Source organism: Theropithecus gelada, chromosome 1 (genome assembly GCF_003255815.1).
Source record: "Theropithecus gelada isolate Dixy chromosome 1, Tgel_1.0, whole genome shotgun sequence".
Taxonomy (NCBI): domain Eukaryota; kingdom Metazoa; phylum Chordata; class Mammalia; order Primates; family Cercopithecidae; genus Theropithecus; species Theropithecus gelada.
This window is the reverse complement of record NC_037668.1, coordinates 151274516-151301929: the sequence shown is the minus strand read 5'-3', so window position 1 is coordinate 151301929 and position 27414 is coordinate 151274516. Positions and strand designations below refer to the sequence as shown.

The 27414-nt window shown below is 42.2% G+C and overlaps 1 protein-coding gene across 2 annotated transcripts in view; it reads right to left on the bottom strand.

Moving 5' to 3' along the window:
- Positions 1–27414, bottom strand: part of PTPN14 (protein tyrosine phosphatase, non-receptor type 14) — a 205396-nt gene that overhangs the window by 14775 nt on the left and 163207 nt on the right. For both annotated transcript variants that reach the window (XM_025390270.1, XM_025390280.1), the window contains 8 exons: positions 26293–26350; positions 22145–22223; positions 18687–20164; positions 13365–13508; positions 11631–11849; positions 8121–8249; positions 5153–5387; positions 502–665 (listed from right to left, as the gene is read on the bottom strand). In XM_025390270.1, coding sequence (XP_025246055.1) covers positions 502–665; positions 5153–5387; positions 8121–8249; positions 11631–11849; positions 13365–13508; positions 18687–20164; positions 22145–22223; positions 26293–26350 — 2506 coding nt within the window. The remainder of the gene's footprint in view (positions 1–501; positions 666–5152; positions 5388–8120; positions 8250–11630; positions 11850–13364; positions 13509–18686; positions 20165–22144; positions 22224–26292; positions 26351–27414) is intronic.

Sequence of the window (27414 nt, the reverse complement as noted above, 5' to 3'; positions counted from 1 at the left end):
GCTACACCACACAACTACCAGACTAGATAAGCAAACAACCCCCCAGACCTCACTCTGAAGAATGAAAAACATTTTCCAAGTAGACACATCTTCACCTAGGATTTATGCCAGAACACATCCTAGAAATGCAAGACGCATCTAAACTATATGGGGTCAAATAACTCACCATGGAAAATTACCCACAATGAAACCAGGCTATCTACAAAATGCCAAAGACTTCTGGAAGTAGATGCCGACTAAGATCACATTTTCTAAGTGTTTTCTATTGCACGCCCTCGTTTCTCCTCTTTTATCTGGATATCTACACAGAGCAGTGGGAGGGCAAAAAGATAAGGAGGACTGTAAATGTCAGAGTCAAACTAGGAACCAGGAGCCTGGAAAACTCTGGTCGGGAGAGAGGAAATTAACCACTGAAAAGGCAAGGGCGCGGGCAAAGGTTTGGCAAGGGTGTAGACTTGTCCCCAAGGTGGAGTATCCGGAGAGAAGCCCAGAATGACTCACTTCGTTATGCTCCAAGCAGTAGATCATCAGCTCAGAAAGAATGAGCACGCCGGTCCTTCCCACCCCAGCACTACAGTGGACCACGATGGGTGGGTGCCGGTTCTTGGTGCCTTCCAGCATGCTGTTGGTATGGCGACGGACCGACTGGATCTCCTCCAAGTAGGCTGCAGGACAAAACGCAAATTCTGTCACCAAAGTCCTCCATGGCTTTGCATATAAGTTGGGGAGGGGGGAGCGGAAGAGAACTGATGGTGAGTGTGTGTGTGTGTGTTTTTTTAAGTGACAATAATTTACAGTTCTTACAAGATACTAATTATTTGGCTGGTACCCAATGTACAGTCCTGGATCCAGAAAGGACCAGCTGGGAGTCAATTAGTTCATGGGAGAATTTGTTCTTTAAATTAAATAGTTCTTTTTTAAAAATTAAATTCTGTTTTCCCCTCTGCAAATCCCTAAGTCCCCCAAGCAGATGATTCTAGACATTACTTACAGCAATTCCTGCTATTAACAGACTGGGATCAGAACAACTGCTAAGTCCCCTTGAAACGCCTGCCTGTCAGAGCCAATTTCTGGTAGGGAGAGAGCATCCATCTGCCCCTTCTTCCTTCCCCTCACTGATGAGTGAATGTCAACTGAGGCTTGACTTCATTTTTGGATGTTAAAGTAGACTTTGGGGAGTCTGCTTTTCAGCATGGATTCCACGGGGCTATGTGAGTAGCCCAAGATGAACCCCCTTTCTGGAGGCAATATGTGTGTGAGGTGGAGGGGGTCATGATGCCCCCCATGCCTTCTAGCATCTGCTTGGCTCAGCAGGGCTGTACAGGGAGGGGTGTGTTCATGACTCCAACTGGGCACAAAAGAAAAATCACAGGATTCCAAGCCTTAATGACTTTTTTCACAACCATGACAAAAGAGAAAAGTATAGAAATGTAATCCTCAGACACTCCAAAAACCCCCAAAATTTAATTAATAATTTAGATTTTGTAGTAGCTCAGGAGAGAAACAGATTTAAAGGTTCTTGATACACAGTGAACCTCATCCTAAAGCAAAAGTGTAAACCAGACTATAGGGGAAATGTTTACATTGTTGAAGAGAAAAAAGTAGGTTTGAACCATTCAAATAATTTCAAAGCAACTGTTTACAGACATATATAAATAACCCGCACTTTCCTTTATAATCTTACCTAATTACAAAATAATCTGAAGTAGTTTACCAAAAAAGTAAACTATTATTATCACTACTACTACTACTACTAGGATGATGATGACTAGTAATAGTTATCAGTACTAGTCAGAGCAGTACTAGTAGTAGTAGTAATGTACCATGAGATAGGACAAAACAAAAAAGAAGGGCCGGGCGCGGTGGCTCGTTCCTGTAATCCCAGCACTTTAGGACGCTGAGGCAGGCGGATCACCTGAGGTCAGGAGTTCGGGACCAGCCTGACCAAGATGATGAACTCCTGTCTCTACTAAAAATACAAAAATTAGCCAGACATGGTGGCATGCGCCTGTAATCCCAGCTAGTACTCCTAGCTACTCGGAAGGCTGAGAGGAGAATTGCTTAAAACTGGGAGGCGGAGGTTGCAGTGAGCCGAGATCCTGCCACTGCACCCCAGCCTGGGCAACAAGAGCAAAACTCCATCTCAATTAAAAAAAAAAAAAAAAAAAAAAGGAGATGGTGAGATGAACAGAGGGAGTAGTTACTATTAGGTACCAATACAAGCTAGATATTGTGTGTGGAATCTTCTTTACACTTTTTGAGGGGGAAAAGACGTTAGGCAACTGAGTATTCTGTCTGACCAAAGGCAGTATTTACATACAAGAGACAAAGCTTTACTTGAGCTAAATTTAAGAAGAAAAACAAAAGGAATGTTGGGTAATACAGTAGATGCCACTTTCAAATAGAGCTTTTCATGTAATGGAGAGGTGGATTTAAAGGATGTTTCCTCTATCAGTCATATTACTAAAGTTCCTTACGCCGTAACTCAATAAAGACTTCTGGAGGGCAGTAAACAATTTGGCTTAGGTACTCTGCATCCAGGTAACCTAATTTAAACATGGGCAAAAAAATCTTTTAAAACCTAGGAGAAACATATTCAACATTTCTAATGCCCTGCACAGAATACATGTATTGAGTTTCCTAAAAGCATAATACATACATTTACATTCTTTAAAACTACTATGTATTTTTCGGTAATTTAGACAGGCTTTCCTTAATTGGTTCTGATTTAAAAGGCTATTCTTTAAAGTGCTTTATAAGCTCACTCTTTCATCAGAGCTGTTAGCCAATCAACAAACAGATCTACTTATATTATTTCCCTTTTCTGCTTCTTGGAGAAAATTTTAATCAGTCAGTTAGCACGTGATCAGCTGAAAGAAATACAATGAGCACTGTTAGGAGGAAGGGAAGTTCTGCAAAGGTCACTGCTCTTATTTCAAGCTACAGATAACAAGCCATTTGACCTCAGGCAAATCACGAATCCTCTCTGGATCTTACTGTAGATCCTCTGACTCCAATCATCTTTCTACTCTCTGCTTTCAGTGCCAAACCCCTCAAGTACCATCGTCACTTTCACGGAAATGAAATGCTTGTATTGCTGGATAAGTACACATCACAATATTTACTGGAACTTGTAAATCAGTATTTTTAGGTCTTGAGAACCTGTTCTCTCTCTCTCATTCCCTTTTTCTCCCATTCTAAATGAATACCAAAATAAAATCAAGGTTTTGACATTATCCAACATCTGGATGATGGTCCCTTTGTGGTGGTCACAGGTCTTCCACTAGCTACAGAGTCAACAACAGAGCAGGCACAAGGCTACAGGGAGCATCTGGGGCTCCTTTCCAGTTGGATGAGTAAGGAATGGGGTTTCCCGACAAGCACAGGACAGTTAGGCAAGCATGTGGAAAGAGGGAGAGCTGCAGCCACCACTGAAAAGCAGAGGAGGGTATCAGATCTCATCTTTGGATGATGATGACTGGCCTGTCTTTCCCATTAGGCTCTGAGTACCTTGAAAGTGAAGACTGAACTCTGTCATCTCTGCATTCTCAGAGACATTCTCAGAGCCCGATCCAGTGCCTGGCATGTAGTGGGTACATGGCCAATTTGGGGCCGTTCAAATAAAAATACTGCACATAATCTGGTGAATTAGTTTCTAATATAACCACATTCTAAAAATACACATACATAGAAATTAATTAATTAGCCATTGAGCAAATTTCAGTTTCGAAAGCTACAAGAGGGTTTCAATACTTCTTAGTGTCTTCATAAAAATGAGAAAGTACGAGAAAGTACTGAGATTTACGACTGTAGGGAAATATAGGGCTTGTGAGATGCAAACCTTCATGAAAAAAATTTTAATATTATTCATTTATTTATATCTTTATTTATTTATTTATTTATTTATTTATGAATGAGATGGAGTTTCGCTCTTGTTGCCCAGACTGGAGTGCAATGATGCAATCTCGGTTCACTGCAGCCTCCGCCTCCCAGGTTCAAGCGATTTTCCTGCGTCAGCCTCCCCAGTAGCTGGGATTACAGACATGCGCCACCACATCTGGTTAATTTTGTATTTTTAGTAGAGATGGGGTTTCACCCTGTTGGCCACACTGGTCTCAAACTCCTCACCTCAGGTGATCCACCCACCTCGGCCTCCCAAATTGCTGGGATTACAGGTGTGAGCCACCACGCCCGGCCTATTTTTAAATTTTATTTCTCCTTTTTTTTAATGTGCCAAAGTGGACACAACAATTTACCAGTTTAACCATTTTTAAGTACACAGTTCAGTGGCATTAAGCATATTCATAGTTGTGCAACCATCACCATCATCCATGTCCAGTACTTTTTCACTGTCCCAAACAGAAATACTGCACCTATCAAATGGTAATTCCTGGCTAGGCACGGTGGCTCACACCTGTAATCCCTGCAATCTGGGAGGCTGACACGGGCAGATCACTTGAGGCCAGGAGTTCAAGACTAGCCTGGCCAACATGGTGAAACCCCATCTCTACTAAAAATACAAAAATTAGGTAGACGTGGTGGCTGCGCCTGTAGTCCCAGCTACGTGGGAGGCTGAGGCAGAAGAATTGCTTGAACCTGGGAGGCAGAGGCTGCAGTGAGCTGAGATCGTGCCACTGCACTCTAGCCTGGATGACAGAGTGAGACTCCACCTCAAAAAATAAAAAATGTGTAATTCCCGAATCCCCCTTTGCCGCAACCCCGGTAACCTCTCACCTACTTTCTGCCTCTGACCTTGCCTATTCTAGGTACCTCATATAAGTGGAATCATGCAATTTTCGTCCTTTTGTGACTGGATTATCTCCACTCAGCATCATTCCTCAAGGTTCATCCTTGTTGTAGCATGTGTCAGAATAGTTACCGATTAAATGAGTAGCTAAAAGGTCTGAATCAAGGTAGAGCCAATATGTTGATCACAGTCTTAGCTTATGCGTATGAAAGGCAAACAGAATAAGTGACATGTATTATTCTTCTCTGTTCTACATAATAAGAAAGGAACATATATTTCAATATTATAATACTTTTGCTGCTTAAGAGAAAGCATCCTCTTTTTCCATTTCATCTTCAACGGCTGGATTATTGACACAGTAGGTAAAAGTCAGTCAGGTAGCAGACTGGGAAGAAAAACACTTACATAAAAATCCTTGGACGTCCTCTGGACAGCCGTGATCTGGCCAGTCAGTATATTGTAAATGCCACACTGTCCTTTCTTGCCCAGACAAAAGGTGCTTGACTTTCAAGCCTGTGGTTGCATAGCAAACAGAATCTGTTCGAAACTTCGTGGTCACCTTGAACTTGCCATAGGTGGCTGAGCTGTGCTTGGAACCCAGTTTGGGCCAGTATCGGTGGCTTTTGGTTCGTCCACCCTCCTAAATCACATATAAAGCAAAATTGGAAATAGGTCAAGGGAAGCTCTCATCCTTTTAATCCTAAGATGTGAAGACAGAAGAAAATGCAAATAGCTTCTAAATCGCTAGTTCAGTAGCACTCTGCAGTGTCTACACTGTACAGGGTAAATCCTATACATGCTAGTTAAGACCAATAACACAATTTACAATGACAGTTACATCAATGGAAAATTTCAAAGATTCACAACGGAGGTGCAGTGGAATGTTAGAGAGAAGTGCAAGTGCAAAGTCTAGAAGCAGGAACAAGCTTGGTGCATTCAAGAAATGAAGGTCTTCGGGGTGGCTGGAGTGTGACATGTGAGGGGGCAGGTGGTCGGACAGGAAACTGGAAAGGCCTCACAGTCCATGGTGGAAAGTTTGGATTTCACCCCAGGGGCAATGGGAAGTCATTCAAAGTTTTTACACAAGTGGGGAAGGGGTTCCAGCAATCGCTCTAGGTCATGCTACTCCTTTTGGATGTTCAGTGCAGAGCTCTTTCTGTTACAGCACAGACTACCGACATTGTCTTTATCTAGTGTTGATCTCACATTTGTTTCAGTCTGACCAATGCGTTCTGGTTCCATCTACAACTAGAACTGAGAACAGCTGGTTAAATCACCACTCTTTCTCCCTTGATTTTATAATCTTTTCCGAGAATATGTACTCTCAACCATTTACACAAGGTCTATGTTTCAGTTTTGCAGTTTTAAAATCCCTGGAGAAGGGGCGGAGTGTGGAGAAGGCGGTAGCTGAGGAGATTCAGGGCAAGGAGTAGGTGGTGAGAGAGAAGGAGCACTGAACACACAGAGCTGCAGTGGTGACAGGCTCTGGGAACCCTGACGGCTGTGTAGAGGAACATTAGGGTTCCTCTTGTAAAGCCCATTTGTAAAGCAACACATCTTTGGGGGACATATAAATTATACATTTATATATAATTTGGGGAATATATAAATTACCTTGCCTGGCTTCATTTGGTTTAACTGAGTCTCCTTAAGTTGGAAGCACACCTTCCTCTTTTATTTACCAATCCTATGAAAGCAGATTTACCTCGAATTTATATTTCTGCTGAGTGTCTAAATCAGTTATGGATTTTAAAAGGCTGTAAGTCCCCAGCTGTCCCACAGATCACTAGATGCTACTTTGTCTTGGCAAGGCTGGTCCCTTGTCACTCTGGTCTCACCTCCAATACCACTTCCTCGGAGGGTCCTTGGCCATGCCCTGATCTCAAATAGCCCCCAGTCACTCTCTTTCTTAACCTGTTTTCCATTTTTAAAAATTTTCTCCCTTGAATTTATGCTCCTATTAATAAGGTTTTCATTTCCAGCCTTCCAGCAAGTGTGTGACATGATACAGAGTCTGGAGCTCAGGGTTGCACATCGTGAAGCTACCCTTTAGTAGGAGTCCCCTAGTGTGAATGACAGTTTTGCAGCTGAAACCCACACAAAGAGGAGGAGGGATGAGGCAGGAAGACCTGTACTCACCCAGACCCGCTCTGGACTGTAGTTTTCCATTTTTGCCATGGCACTTACTGCTAACTGCACTTATTTTATTTGTTCACTTCTGAATGTCCCTCCCACTAGGACATAAGCTCTATGGGGACAGGGATGGTGCCTGTCTCGTTTATTACCATGTACTCCTGAAGTTAGCACAGATGGTACGCTGTATTTAGGTGAATGAATGTCTTGCAATGGTGTGATCTGATAAGGTGATAAATCTATTCTAGAAGCTTTAAGGAGGATTCATTCTCTTTGTGGGAAGGTCAAACGGGTCAGCCCAGGGAAGTACAACTGGCTTTAAAGAGCCTGATGTCCCTTTCATTATTTTCTTCTAATGGACTGTGCTGAAAAGCCAATGCTCAAAACAGTCAATGAAGAAAAATATGACTTTTTCCTCCCCAGTTTTCTTTGTTCCTGACCCCTTTAACGTAGCTAGGAAAGGCCATTGCAATACCACGGATATTGGTAAACACAGATGAAACTAGTCCCTTGAATGATTTCAAAACATAAACTGGAATTTAATGAAAGAAATAAAAGAAGGTGGTTAAAGAAATTTTGAGAATGTGACAAGAGAAGAAACGCAACACTTCTCCCTGCAAAGACAGCAACACTGACTGGATTGACTGGCAGTGTAGGCTGGTTTTTTATAACATCACATAGAGTTCTCTAGTTACAGCAGAAAAACTATGTTTGGCTTGGCAAAAGAAGAAAAAGATATTTTTTCTTCCACCAAAGAACAGAGGCCTCTCCAGGAACAACAGCTTCTGGTCTCTTTTCAGCTGATAAGCATGGTGGCATGCGGAGCTGGGTGCCTGGAGTTGGGCATCTATGTCGATTTGCCCAGAGCAGCCTGAGACTCCCAAATTCCAGTGGAAAGATCACTGTTTTCGTTTGGTACACAAAGTCAGCGGGTTGAACTCAAGTCTGGTCATTTTTGGTTTTCTGTTGTTTTATTTTCAGTTTAGTGCATTACAATCCAAGGAAAAGAGTTAAAAGAAAGAAGAAAATGGGAGGAGGGAAAGCTACAACAATCAATTATCTCCGGGGGAAAAATATCTAGCTGGAAGTAAGAAAACAGATGTATACCAAAGAGAAAAGCATTTGCAGAGAAACAGCACTGCAGGAAGAAGGATAGTGTAGCAAAGTTGCCAGCACAAAGCCCATCTTCTGGCCACCCTTTCCCTAGGGAAAAGGACGTGGAGTAGGCCATACTCCTTACCTCCTCTGCGGTGACCATGGCAATGACATTCACTCCTTGCTCCCACACCATCTGCCAGAAGTCGTGGCACGTGTGTGGTAGGGGCCCCTGGGTGGCTATGTAGTGCCATTCTGCCCCTCCAACCACCACCTAAAAACCAAGAAAAGTATCGGTAAATAAACCCCAAGTCCAGGACAACATTACCTGCTCATCACCTGTCCATCTGTATCCACCTTAAAACCATGGATCTACTTTTGGGGCCAAATGAATTAGTTCAATTAACAAAATCCCTGAGACTATAGAGGCTAGTGTAGTGACACAATCACACATGAAAATACTTTCTGCCACTCAAGCCTATTAAAACATTTACCTAATCCTGGTTTTTGAGACTGAGTCTTGCTCTGTTGCCCAGGCAGGAGTGCAGTGGCACGATCTTGGCTCACTGAATCCTATGCCTCCCGGGTTCAAGCAATTCTCCCATCTCAGACTCCCAAGGAGCTGGGGCTACAGGCACCCACCATCATGCCCAGCTAATTTTTGTATTTTTCTAGAGATGGAATTTTACCATGTTGGGCCAGGCTGGTCTTGAACTCCTGACTTCAGGTGATCCGCCCATCTCAGCCTCCCAAAGTGCTGGGATTACAGGTCTGAGCCATTGCGCCTGGCCTTTACCTGATCTTTGTTTGTAACTCACAGTATATGCAAACTAGTGCCTAATAAAAACCATACACATACACACACGTATATATGCATACATATGAACATGTATAACTTAGGATTTGTTACAGAAATAATAGTTATGCTTACTATGTGCAATGTACTCTGACACTTTCCATTCTTTTCTCTTGTCTATTTCATTAAAACACACACAGACACACACACACACACACACACAAACACACACACACACACACCTGGTCATGACCACTAAACTGATTTCACATTCTACCACTGTGTTGTGATCCAGTTTGAAAAACAGTGCTTCATGGTATCCAATTAAACAATTAAAAAAAAAAAAAAGGCCATGAAACAACATCCCTTTTGGAGCACTATCTTTCTCCTGTGGATCTGAGATGAAGTGTATCATAAACGTCTGCTGTCACTGCTGCTCTGTGGTGCCATGCACGGCAGAGATGCTACGAATGCTCTTGTCAACAGCATATAATATTTTATCAATAACTTCACCTTGGTAGTACCATGGCATCCAACTGAACTACAGTCATGACATGATTTTGGATAATAAAATTATTACCCCTGTGGCTCAGGGTGATCAGGGGAAGATAATTCTACAGCTATAAATACTAGCTGCAGAGAACCATAAATAAGAAGTTGTACCCAAAGTGTTAAAGGTCATGCTGTCAAGGTGAAATGGTGGCCTTTGGAGGAATTCTTTCTATTCTCCCTTCCAGCTCTGTGCCTTGATATTGCAAAGGCAGGCCCCTTCTACATCTATGCAATGCAGATCTCTGGAGAGTTCAAAAAGCAATGAAGTCATCATTGTTTGAAACTTCTTTCCCTCATTTATTTGATAAAACTGTATGCTAACTTGATTCAAACAAAAACAATGTAAGTTACTGTCTCATTACACAAGACATGTTTAGGTCAAAGCTGGCAAGAAAAATCCATTTTCCAAATACTGGTGGGAGATAACATTCATATATTTGCTGGCTAGGAGTTTGGTTTATCCGTGGAATTGTGATTTTAAACATTAGCCTCTCTGGCACCCAACGTATAGGAAACATAAATACTTCCAGAGAATGCTGCTGCTGCCTGGGGCCTTTCAGCATATTCCAAGTATTGACAGGAGGGTATTAAAAACTGCATTAAAAACACAACAAGCAGTGCTACTGAGGTAGATTTCACAGATGTGATTCCACCTCTGGAGCAAATAAATCTCTGTTCTGTGTTAACGGCTGCCTGGAACCCAGGGGGGAAAACATTGGCAAAACATACACCTCTATTCCAAAACACAGGGACAAGTTCTTGCAAGCTCCATGGGTCTATTAAATGCACCCATGTCTAACCCGGATCCACAGGATGAAATGTGGGCCACAGAGAATACCAAGGAAGGGAATGCTTCTCAGTTAACAATGCCCGATGGGCACAGTTTATACAAAGTGACAGCTTTTTTCAGAGAGCAGATGGAAAATAGTGGAAGAGATCTGGCCAAAAGAAGAAGATAATATAATATTGCTATGTAAGATCTTCATAGACACTCTATCAAGAAGCAGCTGTGTGATCTGCATCCTTGTTTGAATACATTACGTTGGTCATTGTTTCATAATCTAAACTAAGCCCATGAAACCCACCACTGACAGTTTATTTAAGAGTTTCCTAGAGTTCATTTTTTACTTCTCACTCTCAAAAATCCAAATAAAAATTAGTAATATGATCTATGATAGTTACTCTTTTATATTTCTTTTGGCAGTACTTTCTAATTATTAAAAACTATGGTTATCTGTGTATATTAATAAAAATACTATATACCCAACCATGCTATACTTTTCACATTCTGTATCAAAACTAGTTATAATTGACACACAAACTAGATACCTAACTAGCCTTTAGAGGCTCAATAAAACCTGTTAATAATTCTGCTACAGTTTAAAAGTCCAATGAGGAAAGCAAATAATTCTAGACAAGGCCGAAAATAGGTTTCTAAGGCTATTGATCACAGTGGACTATTAATTGAACCTTGTATTATTTAAGAACATCCTATAACAATGGCTTTAACATTAATAGATGAACAAATCTCCCACTTCAGAGTTCAGAGCAAATGGTGACATTCTAAATAAGTGTCCTCTGTTAACAAGAACTCTGAGGAAGGTAAGCTATTTAAGACACATTTAACCACATGTACACATGTATCCATAACTCAACTGCAGAAGTGCTAAACTATGTAATACTGACATACAAAGGTTTAAAGTATTTGAAATAATAACAAAAACTTACTAACACAAATTCATTGACTAATGTGGCACATCTTTCAAGATTCAATATTAACCACACTTTTAGAGTGCAGGTGAAAATTACTCCACTCTTCTAAATACCATGCAATAATAGGACTTGTGCTTTTATAAAATGCATAACCCGCAGTATTATAAGGGAGAAACAATAGTTTCTGTTGTTATTGAACATAACACCTTAATGTCAGTAACGCAATACCTGTAACTTCCAAAGTCTCCACCTCTGCTAATTACAAACCAAAATGGATAATCTTCAGTTTTTCCTGTGAGTATAGACAGAGTTACAGCCCACAGAGAGAAGGAAAAGTTAAGGCCTCTGTCATGAGTGAGCTTCAGAAATCCCTGACCGGAGGTTCTTCCTGAGGCTGCTAGACTTCCTTGTCTCTGCAGTGATAGACATGCCTTTCCACCTGACTAAGAAAAGCACAGGAGTTCAAAAACAATCCCTGAGGGTCTGGGGACAAGCCAAAAGGTACAGCTGCAGCCCACACATTTTCTTCTCCCCGCATTTTTACCTTTAACCCAGCCATCTTTAACAAACCTTCTAACAGGCTTGCCTTCCTACCTTGATGTGGGAGGCGTTAATATATCCCGTGTTATTTTCTTTGGTTGGTATCAGCTCTACTCGATTCTCCTCATAGGGGACAACTTCACGGATTCGGCTGCGCTCGGCATTTTCTGGCAGAGCTGCTGTGCTGAAAATGCCATTCGCCTTTTTCTTTGGAATTTGCTCATATTCTGTGAACACCATTCCCTCTTCTAGTTTCTTCTTCAGGGTTCTGAACTGCAACAGAAATTGATCTTCAGCTCTCTAAATTATCTGATCCAAAAACTCAATGAAACAACCAAATTTCTTTAAATATTTAGCGATTGTATTAATAACAGATTTCAAGTTGTACAATCAATACTTGGTTTGTCTCCTTATCAACCATATTGATTGTTTCCCTTGTCTAATAACCATTTTCCTTCTTACTCATAAGTAGAACAAATCTGCAAGAACTAGCAAGAGTTAAAATTCAAAAATCAGTATTTTTGCTATTAACAACTCTGTTTAAAGACCTAATGATAAAAAGACTGTTCATTTTAATTATCCAAACATCCTTTTCTCCACCTATGTAGCTGCTTTTAAGATGACACTGGGTCCACAGTTCTATAGCTCTGAGGATTAAATCTCTCTCTTTTTACCTCTTCCCTGGCCAAACTAATAATTACAATAACATGGTATTAATTGGGTTAAATGATTCCTCTAAAGTCCCTTCTGGCTTTAAAAACATTCTAATTCTGGATACATACTGGCAGAAATCGAACACCCTAATGTTATTAGTACTCTATTACATTTATACAACCTGTTTATTAACCTTCTGACAGCAACTTCAGGAACTAAGGATACACCTTTCTTCACCTCTAAAACACTACCATGCAGCTGCTTTCTGCTTTTCAAAACCCATGTTTTCACAATGCATTATCCAGACGATTATAAATCAGCCTCATTTTATGGTCATATGAGGGGGCAGCATTTTTAAAGAACTCTATAAATGCTTAGATACAAGGTCATGTCTTTTGCGGGAAACATGGAAGGAACTGAAGGCGATTTTCCTTAGCAAACTAACGCAGAAACAGAAAACCAAATACTCCATGTTCTCACTTATAAGTGGGGGCTAAATGATAAGAATTTATGAACACAAAGACGGAAACAACAGACACTGGGGCCTACTTGAGGGTGGAGGGTGGAAGCGGGGAGAGGAACAGAAAAGGTAACCATGGGGTACTGAGCTTGACACCTGGATGATGAAATAATACATACAACAAACCCCTGTGACACGTGTTTACCTATGTAATAAACTTTCACATGTGCCCCCAAAACTAAAAGTTTTTAAAAAATTAAAAATAAAAATAAATGATTGGATAAAATAATCACTTCCTAAGAAATGGCAATTGCTCACAAAAATGATAGAAATTGAGAGCTATCGCAAGTGTTTAACTTGTGCATTTTACAAGAAAGGAAGCAGGCCCAAAGAAATTGAGTGACTTGACCAAGTCATACAGCATGTTAGGGGCTGCTGGTTTTAGGCAACCAATGATCCGCCAACCAGACAAAGCAGGAAGACCGGAATGGAGAAACAGGAGATGCTGGAAGGGACTGATTTAATGCAACACAGTTATGCCTGATCTTCCTAATCTCAGATTGAAGAAATAATGCATCACACAAATCTCAGTGCTGGCATATTCGAGGAAGGAGGGTGTTTTGGGATCCTCAGACTACAGAGAATGAATCACATTTGACAAGCCTGCCACTTACCCTCTCATCCATGGGAACCCGGGTGGCATCAACTCGATTCTCTTCCCGCCCTGAGACTCGAGCCACCGAGAGCCCGTTCAACGCTGCCAACATCAGCGGCCTCTTCTGTGCCTCCAGGCCTGCCATCTTCTGCTTCTCTAGATTCTTGCGGCAAGAAAAGGCATGTTCTCATTGTTTATAATACTAGTAGAATGTTGGAATGTGTTTTAATCTCCTCAAATCTGTAACTCCCCAGCCAAGGAATGCAGACAATCACCATCAGTAGGGCAAATTCAAACACAGCCTTCCCACTATTCCCACTGGGCCCCCGGAAGCCAGTTCCTACAGGACTCCTGAGCTTTTATTCTTAATTAACTCCTTAGCCAGATAGACCAATAAATAAGAAAAAAGACTCCCTAAAAATACACCCTGCCATAGGGCAAAACAAAACAAAAACAAAATAGGGTACATGCGATACACTTTAGAAAGATAAGGATGACAAGACAAGGAAAAGAGAAACAGGGTTATATGAATCATCTAATCCAATCACAGTGATGGACCTTTTGCACAGATGGAATGGAGCAAAACTTGTAAAACACTTTGTTGTTGATTGAGAGATTCACACACATAAACTGTAGAGAAAAATCTTCCTAAGCTTCTGTCCTGAGGATGTTAATTCTATAATTAATCTCTAGTCCTTGGAGTACCTAAGGGTGGTGTCATGCCCAGAATTGAAAGCTGATGTGGTTTAGCAAACTCACTAACATCAAAGCCTGGCTGGAGTCATCTAAGATGATCCACAGGCCTTACCCTTCAGGCTTCACCCAGAGGGCCCACAATAACAGAGACTGTGCCTGCCAATACAGATGGTGGCACATCACTGCATGCCACTGAGCTATGGGGGAACATGGACTCCAGAACTGAGCAGACCACTTAGGGAAAGGTTTCGATGTTTACACCTGGCCCAGTTTGGGGCTTTTTGATTTCCATCCTCTCCACTCTCAACTCTAAATTGAAATTGGATTGGGCAGGGCTGGTTTTTAGCCTCCTGCTGTGCTTCCTCAGGTCCTTGAAACTGACCAAGTATGAAAAAGCTCTTTATGCTCACTTCAAGCAAGCCACAAAGGGCCTTTCCTAAAATTAAGTGTGTCCTGGAAGTTAAGGGAAGAACACAGGCACTCCTCACAGAAGCAGATGAGTTTTGCAAGGTTTAGGATTTTGATTCACACTGAAGGGCAACCCATTTGCAGATTCATTTGACTGCCACAGATGAAGAGCCATTGAATCCCCGGTTTCTTTTCAAGCCTTGAGAGACTTTTTTCCTTATTCTATGATGTATAAATTCACTCCCCAGGAAGAGGTCTTGATGGCGCCATCCCACAGGGTTATGAATTATTCTAATTGCGGGTGGGGGGACTGCATTACGCCCCTTCCATGTGTTTCCATAATGTCACCTACAATCAGAATGAAGCCTGTGTGAGTGACACTGACAACAGGATGCCTGTCCTGGTGATGGCCGACTCATCAGACAAACCAAAGGAGTATCTCAGAGGAGGTTACTGGGAGAAAGTGAGAAAAGTACTGTGAAAGGAAAATATCGTGGGCCCCAAATCACTAAGCTAAAAGGAAAAGTCAAGCTGGGAACTGCTTGGGCAAACCTGCCTCCCATTCTATTCAAAGTCTCCCCTCTGCTCACTGAGATAAATGCATATCTGATTGACTCCTTTGGACAGGCTTATCAGAAACAAAAGAATGCAACCATTTGCCTCTCACCTACCTGTGATGTGGAAGCCCCCTCCCTACTTCGTCTTCCTGCCTTTGCTTCAAGTTGTCCCGCCTTTCCAGAGAGAACCAATACTGACTGATGTCTCATGTCTCCCTAAAATGTATAAAACCAAGCCATGTCCCGACAACCTTGGGCATATGTCATCAGGACCTGAGGCTGTGTCACAGGTGTGTACCCTCAACCTTGGCAGAATCAACTTTCTACATTAACTGAGACCTGTCTCAGATTTTCTGGCTTTACCGTACCCAAGGACTTACCGCCAAAAGATGTAATATTCTTACAAATGGCCCTGGTCTGTCAATTCTTGGGAACCCCCTGGGGGAAGATTCTGGATTAAAATGGTTAGGTCTTTGTTTGCTTGCTGCTAGTTTTGGGGAGAAAGAGTTTTTCTTTTTTGTTTATTTCTGTCACCTCTTTCACTTGGGAATCTATTTTCACTGCTCTCCAAAGTTTTGAGAAGGTAATAGTTCTGGAAAACGGGTCCTGAGCTCCTCTCAGCAGTCCTGCTTCCTTTCCACCTGCACTGCAAGGCGACCCTAACTGGGTCTAAGACAAAAAGTAATTGACTTGTCTTTATTGGGAAAGGATTATTACTTAGTGATAAATCAAAGTATGTCTCTTTGATCCTTCTCACTCACCCTATCGGCTTGCTACCAGAGATAAAATAATAATAATAATAATAATTCACAAGCTCTGATCTGGCCTTTTCTTCTCAGTGCATCAACTTCTGGCTAGGGGACTACAAGCAGGGAAGTATCTTCAAGGAAGCAGTAGGAGCCAGAATGAGGAGCTACAAAAGCAGCTAAACCATCCATCAAATAGACAAGCAGGTCCAGGAGAGCTGCCCAGAGGGCAAATTCTCACCATACCTGCACACTCCGCCCCACCCCTGAGTTATCTTTTGCTAAAAGTTTCTCATTGTGTTCTGATCAAGAGGGCCCTTAGAATGGCCATCACCTCTCATGAATTCCCATCAAGCTGGCAAAAGTTGCCCATAGTGAGGAGAGCAGAGAAGTATCTGACCTGTGGGGATGCTGCTTAGGCTAAGGGGTGAGTTTTTGCATTAAAAACAAAACAGGTGGAGACTCATCTTGGGCTCAGAGCCACTGGCATTGTCACCACCTTGCCTGGCCTCCTGGCTCACTGAAGAAGCTCCTAATCCACCTCTAAGGTCTGCTGGTGTCCTTGAGCTCCTGAGTGTAGCAGATTTGGGGGGAAAAAAAATCAACAGGGAAAATGAAGTAGAAATGGGATAATTATTTTCTTGAACTAAAGGTTAATGGCTAAAATTTGCTCGTCATTATTACCTACACGAATGGAATGGAAAAGCATCTGGAGAAAAAACAATAGTGAAAATCCCCTTGTTCCTTTGTGATAATGCAAGGAGCTATGAGGAGGAGACCCTGCCAAGATTTTGGCTGCAGGCTATTTGTTTAATACGAGTAAGAAGAGAAGAGGATGAATACAACCAAAATGAGGTTAAGGGACCATGTGGACATCATTAAGTATCGAGTTGGCAGGGGAAATAGCTAAATTAAATGCTTAGACTGAGAGGTTCTTGATGCTAATGTTGCTTTTAAGTGGTGTGGAAGTATTGAAAAACTATTTTCTACCAATAAACTGCTTTCTTCCATGTTGGGAAAACTCTCTCCCAGCGGCACCTACCCACACATTTCTTCCATTCCAAGCCAAAGGTTTTCTTTGCTAGAGGCAAAGGTACACCTTGCACAATTTCCTTCTAGGTTTACAAACAGTCATGTCTGTATAAGAATCTCTTAGCACTACTCTAGTGGGGCTAGCCAAAACTGTGAGGTTGAGAATGTTCTTAAGGTTTTCCAAAAGTAACAAGGTTGCTATAGATTCAATTTCTGACCCCAGGAACTTGGCTTCCTTAAATCATTGGGCCTTGATTGTTCTTTTCAGGTTGAATCCCAATGATGGGTTAGGAAGACCTGGAAATGACGATGGCCAAATGGATTCCATCAAGGCAAATTTTAAGTTACAACTGTTTCAGAGTTCCTAAAATTAGGCTTGGCTACCGTATGGTACAACCGTGGTGAATGAAGAGAAGTCAGTCTGGCTTTGATTAGTTCTAATTAATTGGTTTTTTTTAAGGGAATGAAAATGTTCATGGCAAGCAGCAATGGAGATTTTTTTTTTTTTTTTTTTTTCTGAGACGGGGTCTTGCTCTGTCATCCAGGCTGGAGTGCAATGGCGCCATCTCGGCTCACTGCAACCTCCGCTTTGCGGGTTCAAGTGATTCTCCTGCCTCAGCCTCCTGAGTAACTGGGATTACAGGTGCGTGCCACCACGCCCGGCTAATTTTTATATTTTTAGTAGAGATGGAGTTTCACCATGTTGGTCAGGCTGGTCTAGAACTCCTGACCTCATGATCTGCCTGCCTCAGCCTCCTAAAGTGCTGGGATTACAAGCGTGAGCCACAGCGCCCAGCCGAGATTTTTTTAAGTAGCAATAATCCAAACATTTTCTCACTAGTAAGAACAGATTCACTTCATTGTTCTATATGTACCTGCATAGTCCTGTTCTGACAACATAACTGTCTCCCCAAGTTGTACAATTTTTTTTTTTTTTAAGCAATGAGGTCTAGTCCTGTCATCCAGACTGGAGTGCAGTGGCACAATCACAGGTCACTGAAGCCTTGAACTCCTGGGCCCAAGCAATCCTCCCACCTCAGCCTCCTGATTAGCTAGGACTACAGGCTCCTGCCATCATACCTGTGGTTCCTTTTTTTTTCTGTAGAGATGAGATCTCATTATATTGTCCAGGCTGGCTTCATACTTCTGGCTTCAAGTGATCTTCCTACCTCTGCCTCCCAAGTAGCTGGGACTACAGGTATCCCCCACCATACGTGGCTCTGTACATATTATGAAGAAGAGCTATTCATGTCTAATACTAGGATGGATCTTCAAGTGGTAATATGTATGTATATATATGTATGTATGTATTCACATACATGTGGGTGAATTTTTGATAGAATAAGTTCAATGGATAATTATTTATCCAATTACTGAGTTATATATCTAATTGCTATAATTTTCTTGAATCTGTGCGAAACATCTATTGAAAGAAAATCTGAATATAAAGCTAACATATCACAATCAAGACAATATTGGCGAGTCTGGACTTATGGATCTATACAGAAGGCAGTATAGGGATGTTGCTTTTAATATCTAAATGGAGGTGCCGGACAGCTTTCCTTCAAGAAAACAAAACACTGAAAGACACAGAAAGGTGAGCTTCCATAACAGCAGCTCACACAATTGGAAGTTTGAGCCTTGAATAAACAGCAAAATCCTAGCTGAGGCCATTGGCCTCAACAACGTACCAAGTACACCTGTTAGAAGCCACGAAAGAGAATGGAAGATTTATTTGAAAGGGCAAAACCCAACATTTTGTGTAATAAAATACTACCTGTTTAAATGCTCAGTGACGGCTTAAAAACCTACCACATTCCCTGCATAAGGTTTGCCCCTTGCTCAGTGCCTGAAGCATGTGCTTTCACACTGGGAAATGCCCCCGGAGAGGAGGACACTCACCCTGATCATCATCTCTCTCTCTATAATGCTGTCCTCCAGGGAAAACATTTCAGACACAGGTCTCTCCTTCACGGGCTCTTTTTTGACCCGCTCCTTCACGCTTGTCAGGTCGGGTTCCGATATGGATGGGCCCAGAGAGGCCCCGTTGACAGCCGGCGGGTCGGTCCGGGACACGCTGATGGCCTTGGCCGGCCCGTGCCTCAGCACTCTGGCTCTAGCCATGCCGGGAGGAAGGCCGGGTTGGTCCTGCCTCAGAGCCCCATTGCTCACACTCTTCCTTGGGCCGGGGTACTCAGGCGGGGGCTTGTTGGGGATGCGGGCCAGGGCCGCCTGCAGCTGGGCGCTGTACTCCATCTTCTCCCGGAGCACGGGGATCTGGGGCACCGATTCTGGAGCCTCCTCCTCCTCCTCCTCGCTCTCGCTGCTGTGGATCAGCATGGTGGCATCAGAGAAGGTCTTCTTGTGGTGATACTGAGGGAGCTGGGGGACCTCATGGCTGCCTGGCCCCTCCTCGGGTGGTCCCTGCTCCCGGAGCGTGTTGCGGCGAGCCATGGGGAGGTGGAGTGACTTGAGCGTCATGGCCTCCATGCCCCGCACCATGCTGTTCATCACCTCCAGGCTGTGGCGCTTGTTCACCGTGCCATGGTGCTTGGTGGCCGTAAGAGGCTCACTCACCTCCTGGAGAGACTGATGCACCACCGGAGAGCTGTCCTCTTGGAAGGTCTTTACCGAGAGCTGCACCTTCCGGGTCACCAGGTCTGGGCTGCTGCCACTGACGTACTTGTGGCGGTGGCTGGCCAGGTCTGGGGTGCTGGTGGCAGGTCGTGGCCGTGGGTAGGGGGGCGGTGGCCTGAAGAGATAGTTCTTGAGCATGTGGGCTGTGCTGTAGTTATGGTTGCCCTGCAGCTGCATGTTGGCCAGCTCTGGGGTGCTCACCGTGTGCGAGATGGCGCTTGCCCCCGGCTTGCTTGGTACCACATTATTCTTTGGGTTCCTCTGGTCAGATGGACTGACAAGTTTGTTGCTATAGACCCCCTGTGGCCCATAAGGGACAGTGTAGGGGTGCCTCTCCCGCATCTCTGGTTGGCTGTACACCAGATCCTCTGGCTGGTTATAGGCATGGGTGTTGATGATGTTGAGGTTTCTCAGAGACTGGCTCTGGCTGTCTGTATGCAGTATCCCCCTCTTCATCTGGCGCATGACTGTCTCATAATCGGGGGTTGGCCTGTACGAGGGCACGATGATCGCGCTGTGCCGGTGGCTCGGGATGTAGTCGGCCCGCATGATGTCACTCCCAGGGATACTGAGGTTGGAGGATACAGGGGAGGCCTGGATGAAACTTTGTGAGCAGTTGAGGGAGTTGACGCTATGAACGCTACACACGCTGCCATTGGTGACGGTGCCATTTAAATAATTTAAGTCCAGGCTGTTGTGAGAGTTGCAATACAAGGCTTCTTCATTCCCATGAAAAATGCTGTCTACGAGAAGTCAAACAAAGGCACGTGAACCTCCATGCCATCCTGCCACAACAAAGTACATCCTCATACTCATGAGCGACTTTTAATTTAAATAAGTCATAAAAAGTGAAATCCCATGGTCTCCACCCACATGTTCTACAGAATAACGGATACCATCTTGGATGAAATGCCAACATACAGAAAGAACACCTTAAGACATATTGAAAAGAAAATGGGAACCTAATGGAAGAAGGCATGCACACATTTGGAATAAGTGTCGCTTGGGGAAGTTCTCAATTTTACCATAAGCTTTAAAATCAGGCACCAACAACCGCCCTCCAGTTGGGGAGACTTGTCCTTTTGTGCAGGGCTCAGCAATAGGACTGAATATTTAGACCAGACAGTCAAGAACTTTAATAGGGCAATAGATTTCAATTACTAAGTATTTAGAGCTGCTCTTCCTGACGGCAGTGGAAAAAGCCCCTTCACCCAGGGGACTGCTGGGCATTCTAAAGGCACAAAACAAATGATGCAGCCAGGATGTCAGCACAGCTAGTTCATCCTGAGCAGCAATAAAGGCCAAAATTAGAATCAAGAGTTCTTTTCGGTAATTTCCCAAATCCCCTCTAGATCTGGTTTCATCACTTAGGTCAATTCAAGTAAAAATTAATTATAGTTTAAAGAGGTCCCTAAAGAGAGAAAAAGCAGATTTCTAAAATCAGGCCCATTCTAGGTGTCCGATGTTCTCTTACACACACACACACCCCTCCAAGGAAGGCAACCTCTTGCCTTTCTGTGGCCAAGATACATTCATTTTTTCACACTACAGATTTAAACATGAGCAAAACAGATAAGCATAAAATCAGAGAAGGTGAAAAACAGAAAAGGTGACTGAAGACATTCAACTGTCTGAAGAGGAGGAGTATGTAAAGAGATCTGATCAGATAAGACAGGCAGAAAAAACAGGGGGACACAGAGACAAATGTGCCACAATTTATCCGCCTCCCGTGGGGTTTGGTGCCTTCCCATAGAAATGTGGTAACTTTGCTAGTCTCCTTATAAAAAGTACTACTTTTATTAAATTAAATAGTCTTGACTGTCTTGGTTTTCATGCTCACACTTTCAGACAGCAAAGGATTCAAAATGGCCAGGAGTTGATAACATAGAAACTAATTATCCATTTACTACATTTCCAACATCCAAGGTTTTCTACCATCTCTCTTTTTGAAATGCAGTTAGCATAATGATTACGAGTTACCAATTTTCATATCTAAGTTCCATCATTAATCTCTCTGTATTCCAATTTCTATAACTGTAAAATAGAAATAATAATAGTACCTACAGGTTTATTTTAAGGATTACATGAGACAATATATAGCAAGTACTTACAGCAATACCACAATTGCTCTATGAATGTTAGCTGTTATCATGAAGTCATTACTAAAAGAAGCTTTTTCACACATTTTGCATGGGAGATGTTTTGGGAGAAAGAGAGGAATAGAACAGATTTACCTTACTCTGAGAAGAAAAAAGCAAGTGTACCAAGAAAGGGGCTGGAGAAAGAGATGAGAAAAACAGCTAAAAGAAAAGGCTGACTTCGTCTATTTCTTCCAATTATTCTGCGTGCCCATGTTCTATGTCACCATGAAAACCTGAGTGACTGCCACAAGTTTTCGGATACTGGCAATGAAGGTGAAGTGCATTCACTTGGGCTGAGCTGTCAAACTCTCTTCTCTAAGCTCCCTTAGGAAAGGGAGGAGAAAAGGACTTGCTTGCTGCCTTGGCCTGGACTCCCTGAGCAGCCAATACTGGGGAAATTTTTTGATCAGAGGTAACTGATAGTCTAGGCCATCCACAAATTGAAACTGTCAGCTACTGTCATTCAGATGAGGACAAAGTTAAAAAGAAAGCATCCTGTCATCTTTTTTTTAAAGGCTTCTTTACTGCTTACTGGTATTCAACTTTTTGTCTTAAGAAGAGAGAACGGCAAGCCAGAGTTACCTTGCGAGGTGTGCGTTTCCGAGTAGTGCTCACCACACTGGACGTGAACGGGAGGCAGGATGTACGGCTGCTGCCTGGGCTGAAACAGAGAACATAGAGGAGGTGGGGAGGCCTGGCAGACACGGCCGATGACTCACACAGCCAGCCCGGGCACACGGCAGTCCCGCCACGTCGTCAGGGAGGCTCGTGGCAGCCACTGTCCCTGCCACCCCTTTGACTCAACCTTCTTCTACCCATCTGCACTCCCATCTCATCACTAAGTTTGGAACTGGAGAAATGGTAAGGGAGAAATGAAGTTGGTTCAAGATCAGAAAGAGAAAGAGGTTACCATCAAAGACTAAATGTAACCATTTACTATACATGTTCTAGTATACTTGCAAAGTTCCCTATGCCTTCTTTCACAAGAATAACTTAGAAAAGGTAAATTATTCAAGGCAGGCAGACTGACTGAGCTCAGGAGTTCAAGACCAGCCTGGGCAACACAGTGAAATGCCATTTCTATTAAAAATACAAAAATTAGCCAGGCATGGTGGCACATGCCTGTAGTCCGAGCTACTCGCGAGGCTGAGGCAGGAGAATCACTTGAACCCGGGAGGTGGAGGTTGCAGTGAGCTGCGATCACGCCATTGCACTTCAGCTTGGGCAACAGATTAAGACTTCGTCTCCAAGAAAAAAAAAAATAAAAAAATTATCTGGGCATGGCGGCGTGCACCTGTAGTCCCAGCTACTTGGGAGGCTGAGGTGTGAGAGTCGTTGAGCCTGGGAGGCGGAGGTTGCAGTAAGCCAAGATCATGCCACTGCAGTCCAGCCTGGCGACAGAGCGAGCCTCCATCTAAAAAAAAAAAAAAAGGAAAAGAAAGAAAGGAAAGAAAAAGAAAGGAAGGAAAGGGAAGAAAAAGGAAGGAAGGAAGAAAGAGAAAGTAAATTATTATAACCCATCTCAGAAATGAGAATAAGAGGGACACCTGTTTTGTTCTCAAAATTCCATTCACAAGCTCCTACACATCAGCAGAGCTGTGCCTGAGATCCCAGTTCACAGCTCCACATCAACCTTCAATAGGAACAGGGTTAGTGTTAAGCTGAGCCCAGGGTGAATCTATTTAAATATCTCAAATGCGGCCCACAACAATGAGTGTATAGCTCTCCAGACCACTTGCTGACCTTCCCCACTGCAGAACCAAGGGTGGAAAGGGCCCTCTCTACCCGCCACCGCAGTGCAGAATCTTTTCCACAGTCTCTTAAAGATGGCTATTTAGACTGAACCTAAATAACTTCATGCTGTGGAAGAGGGACAAGTTTTCAGAGAAACAAAACAAAAAAAAAAAAAAAGCACAATATTTGGTGAGCCAACAAAAGAACGACGGTTATGCACTAATGTAATCTAGAGCAAGCCATTTAACTTCAGTCAGTCTCAGTTTCCTGTCAGTCAAATCAAGCTCTTCCCTCCCCTACCTCAAGTATTATCTATTTTATTTATGTATTGAGGTTCCAGGTAAGAATTTGTTTGAAGTAAGAGTTTTGATTTGCAGGGGAAAAAAATCTTCAAAACCCTTAAGCTTGTAAGCCACCAAACAAAATAATATCTTATATTTCTTTTTCCTGAGACATTGTCTCACTCTATTGCCCAGGCTGGAGTGCAGTGGCACAATCTTGGCTTACTGCAACCTCCGCCTCCTGGGTTCAAGAGATTCTCATGCCTCAGCCTCCCTAGTAGCTGGGATCACAGGCGCTGCACCACCATGCCCGGCTAGTTTTTGTATTTTTAGTAGAGACGGGGTTTCACCATGTTGGCCAGGCTGGTCTTGAACTCTTGACCTCAGGTGATCCACCCGCCTTGGCCTCCCAAAGTGCTGGGATTACAGGTGTGAGCCACTGTGCCCAGCCAATCTCTTACATTTCTATTAGCCTTATAGATTTTAAAGGTTACTATTTTGAGAGAAGAATCTGAGATCAATCCAAGAAACCCAAATCCAGCAGGGGTCACACTTTCTCAGCATCCCTCAATGGAAGAAACACACCGGCCAAGAGCTTGAAGCTGGGTGACTAACTCACCTATCATTTTCTCTGACACAAACAATGCTTGATCTTCGAAGTGGCAATAAAAAAAGGGATCCAAGAATTAAAAGGAATCAAGACAGAAGAAATGAAGAACTGAAATCAATCTAAGAAAGCAGTTTGGGCTACCAAAGAAAAGGGGCTATATTCCCAAGTCTCCCTTTGGCTGATTTTTGAGTTGCAATTTAAAAATATTTTTCCTTTTCTTGGCAATACATAATTCAACTCAAGTTTTCCATGGTAGCACAACCATTTTCAGGCTTTAAAGAAAAACACAGTGGGGAGGGATTTGTACAAGGGAATAGAAATACACCGCAAGGCAAAGTGGGTTTACTGTCTTTACTTGCCTTATTTAAAAAAATCTAATAAGTAAGTTACGGTTTATGAACTGACATAAATGAGCAGACTTACGCCAGTTCACAAACAGCATTGTCAAAGGACAATAATAGCTAATCCCTCAAACATCATTTCAGGATTTTATTATTTATTGCATCTCTTTATATATTCTAATTCATTATTCCATTTCTTTCCAGACCTGCTAATAGAGAAACAAATTTGATGCCAAAATATAGACAGAAGAGGGCAGGTGAAAAACAGCAATGAGAAGTTCTGGTTATCAGCAAGGAAGCCAAGAGACAATGTTATCTGGTCTTACTCACTCATTGTAAGAAACTCTTGGTGTAATGGTTTAAGCCTAAAGGACAGGAGAAAGAGGGAAGCCATTAATTGGATCAGACTTCCTATAAACTGTCTTCATCTGAATAAAATAGGTAAGCCTCTGCATCCTCTCTGGATATGAGGACAAGATAAAATCACAAGAGAGCTTTCAAACACTTTGCCTCCCATAGGGTTTCAAGGGTGTAAATGAAAAATTATTTTGCTAATAAAGACATCTATACTCTAAAGAAGGGAAAAGGAAGATAACATTCATAAAGGAGAAGAATAAAGAAATCAGTGCCATTAACAAATCTATTGGTACTCAGGGAAAGCCCAAGGTATCTCTTAGATCTCCAGGGCCCAGGACCACATGTGAGGTATTGTGCATAATATTGAGAGAAATAATATTCTCACAGGCACTCAGGAATTACTGCGATGTCATAATGGCTCAACTCAAGAATTCAAAGAGTCCACATCTAAGCATTTTCCAGAAAATTTTTTTTTTTCTCAAAATGTTCCCTTCAAAAGACAAGTTAAAGACATGCTATCATGTATACATTGAATATGAAGAAAAACTTAATTGCATTCTATCAACTTGAAGGAATTGTTGATCTAGAGAAGTTCAAAGGTCATATGTTTATTTTGATTTTGTGTAAAAAACCATAACCTAAAATAAAAGAATTGTGAGTTAAAACAAGCAGAAAACATTAAAGGAAACCAATTCTTAACATCTGTTATCCTTGAGTAATCCTCAAAACATAGCCTAAGACAGAACACATGCACTGAAATTAATTGTTTCCTTATTCACATGATGAGGAGAGCAACTTAAAACAAACAAAAAAGCAGCGGCTAAAGCTAGATCAATTCAAACTCTGCTGGCTAATTAAAGCCTAAAATTATGGAAGTGCTTTGGAAATCTGATTTTTTTTAAAAGGCCTAAAATTAGGAACTATGCAATCGATTTTCCCCATCAGATACTCTGCCTGAGACCATCAACCAGATCCGTTCAGTTTTTGCTCATTTAGAAGGCATTTTCTCACTAGTTTATCAAGCTCTCTCTATGGCAGTGAACACAAAAGAATTTGTGGGGCTCATAACTGAAGATGTATCTTCATACAACAACCAGAACAGATAAGCAAGGGGGTGAAAACACACCATGGGCTGTATGCTGATGGAACATGGTCCCACAGGCCTGGAATAAGACCTACTCTCAGGGTAAACCCGCAGCCTCAGCCACACTTAAGAGTAGTGGTGGGCATGGATGGATCCAAGGGGGACAAAATGGGTGTGCATCGCACCTGCTTGACAGAATGATGCCTCTGTGTTCTCACAAAATTTCACCTCCTCATGATGCCCTCATCATCCCCCTGCCTCAAATTAACAACAAAGAATGCTCAACAGTCAGATCACTTGATCACTGCAGCTTCTATACATACCAGAGAGGACCGGCTCCAGGTGGGCTGGCGTCTGATCGGGGGTGGAGAATTTGACTGTCTACATGAAGAGGTGAAAAAATGAGAATGGTTATTATTATTGATATAAAAAGACCAGATAGACAAGGGAGGGAGAGGAAATAAATCAACAAGATTGGTAATTGTTACATCAAGACATAAACATGGCTTATTTCCGGTGGTAACACTAAGAACAATTTTGATTTCCTTTGTTTTTCTCTATTTTCAAAATGTTCAGATAGGATACTTTTAGAATAAGTTTTACAAAGTAATATTAAACAAATGGAGGCTTATTTCTATAGAAAGACTGAGGGAAATAAGCAAGACTGAAAAATATCACATTACATGGATTTTTAAAAATTGTACTCTTTCTACTGTTGTATATATGTAAAATCCTTCATAGGTTTTTTTAAAAATGCAAGAAAAAATATTTTTAAAATGCTTCCAGTCAAATGAAAATACGAAATAGATACAATATTTTCAGTGTGACCATATAAAAGGTACTTTTTATTAAGATAATATATTTTACAAACATTTATCTGATCAGATATTTTCCAGACTAAGAATCAACATATTTTTTAATGTAGAGATTAAAAAATGAATTGGAAGTATTAGCAAATTCTTGAGAGTTGAAATCAAAGATGCCTTCAAGCCATGCATCCCAAATGCTATAATATTTTCCCTCATTCTCAGTGCTACCATAAAACAAACAAACAAAAAAACCAGGACTTGTACAGTTTTTTATTAGGGTAAGTTCTTCAATTCAAAGGACTCTCCTTATTCTGAGATTTCATCCTTCCTACTTTTTTGGTGATAAAATATATTTTATGAAATGATGGAGGCAATATAGCAATGGTGGATTTTTAAACGACTGGCTAAATAATACAATATTATCAGACCTATGTTATATATACTGCCCCCTAATTTTTCTCCCTATATCAAGAAATTGAGGAGCCACTCAACAGAGCTATACCTCCAGACGACAAGCAGCAGCTCTGCAGGAGCAGAAAAATCAGTAACGATCTTTTAGAGGTCAGAGAGTCTCGCCCTCTGGAGAAGGACGCTGCTGTGTGTGCGTGGAGAAGGATGCTGTTAAGATTATGCCAG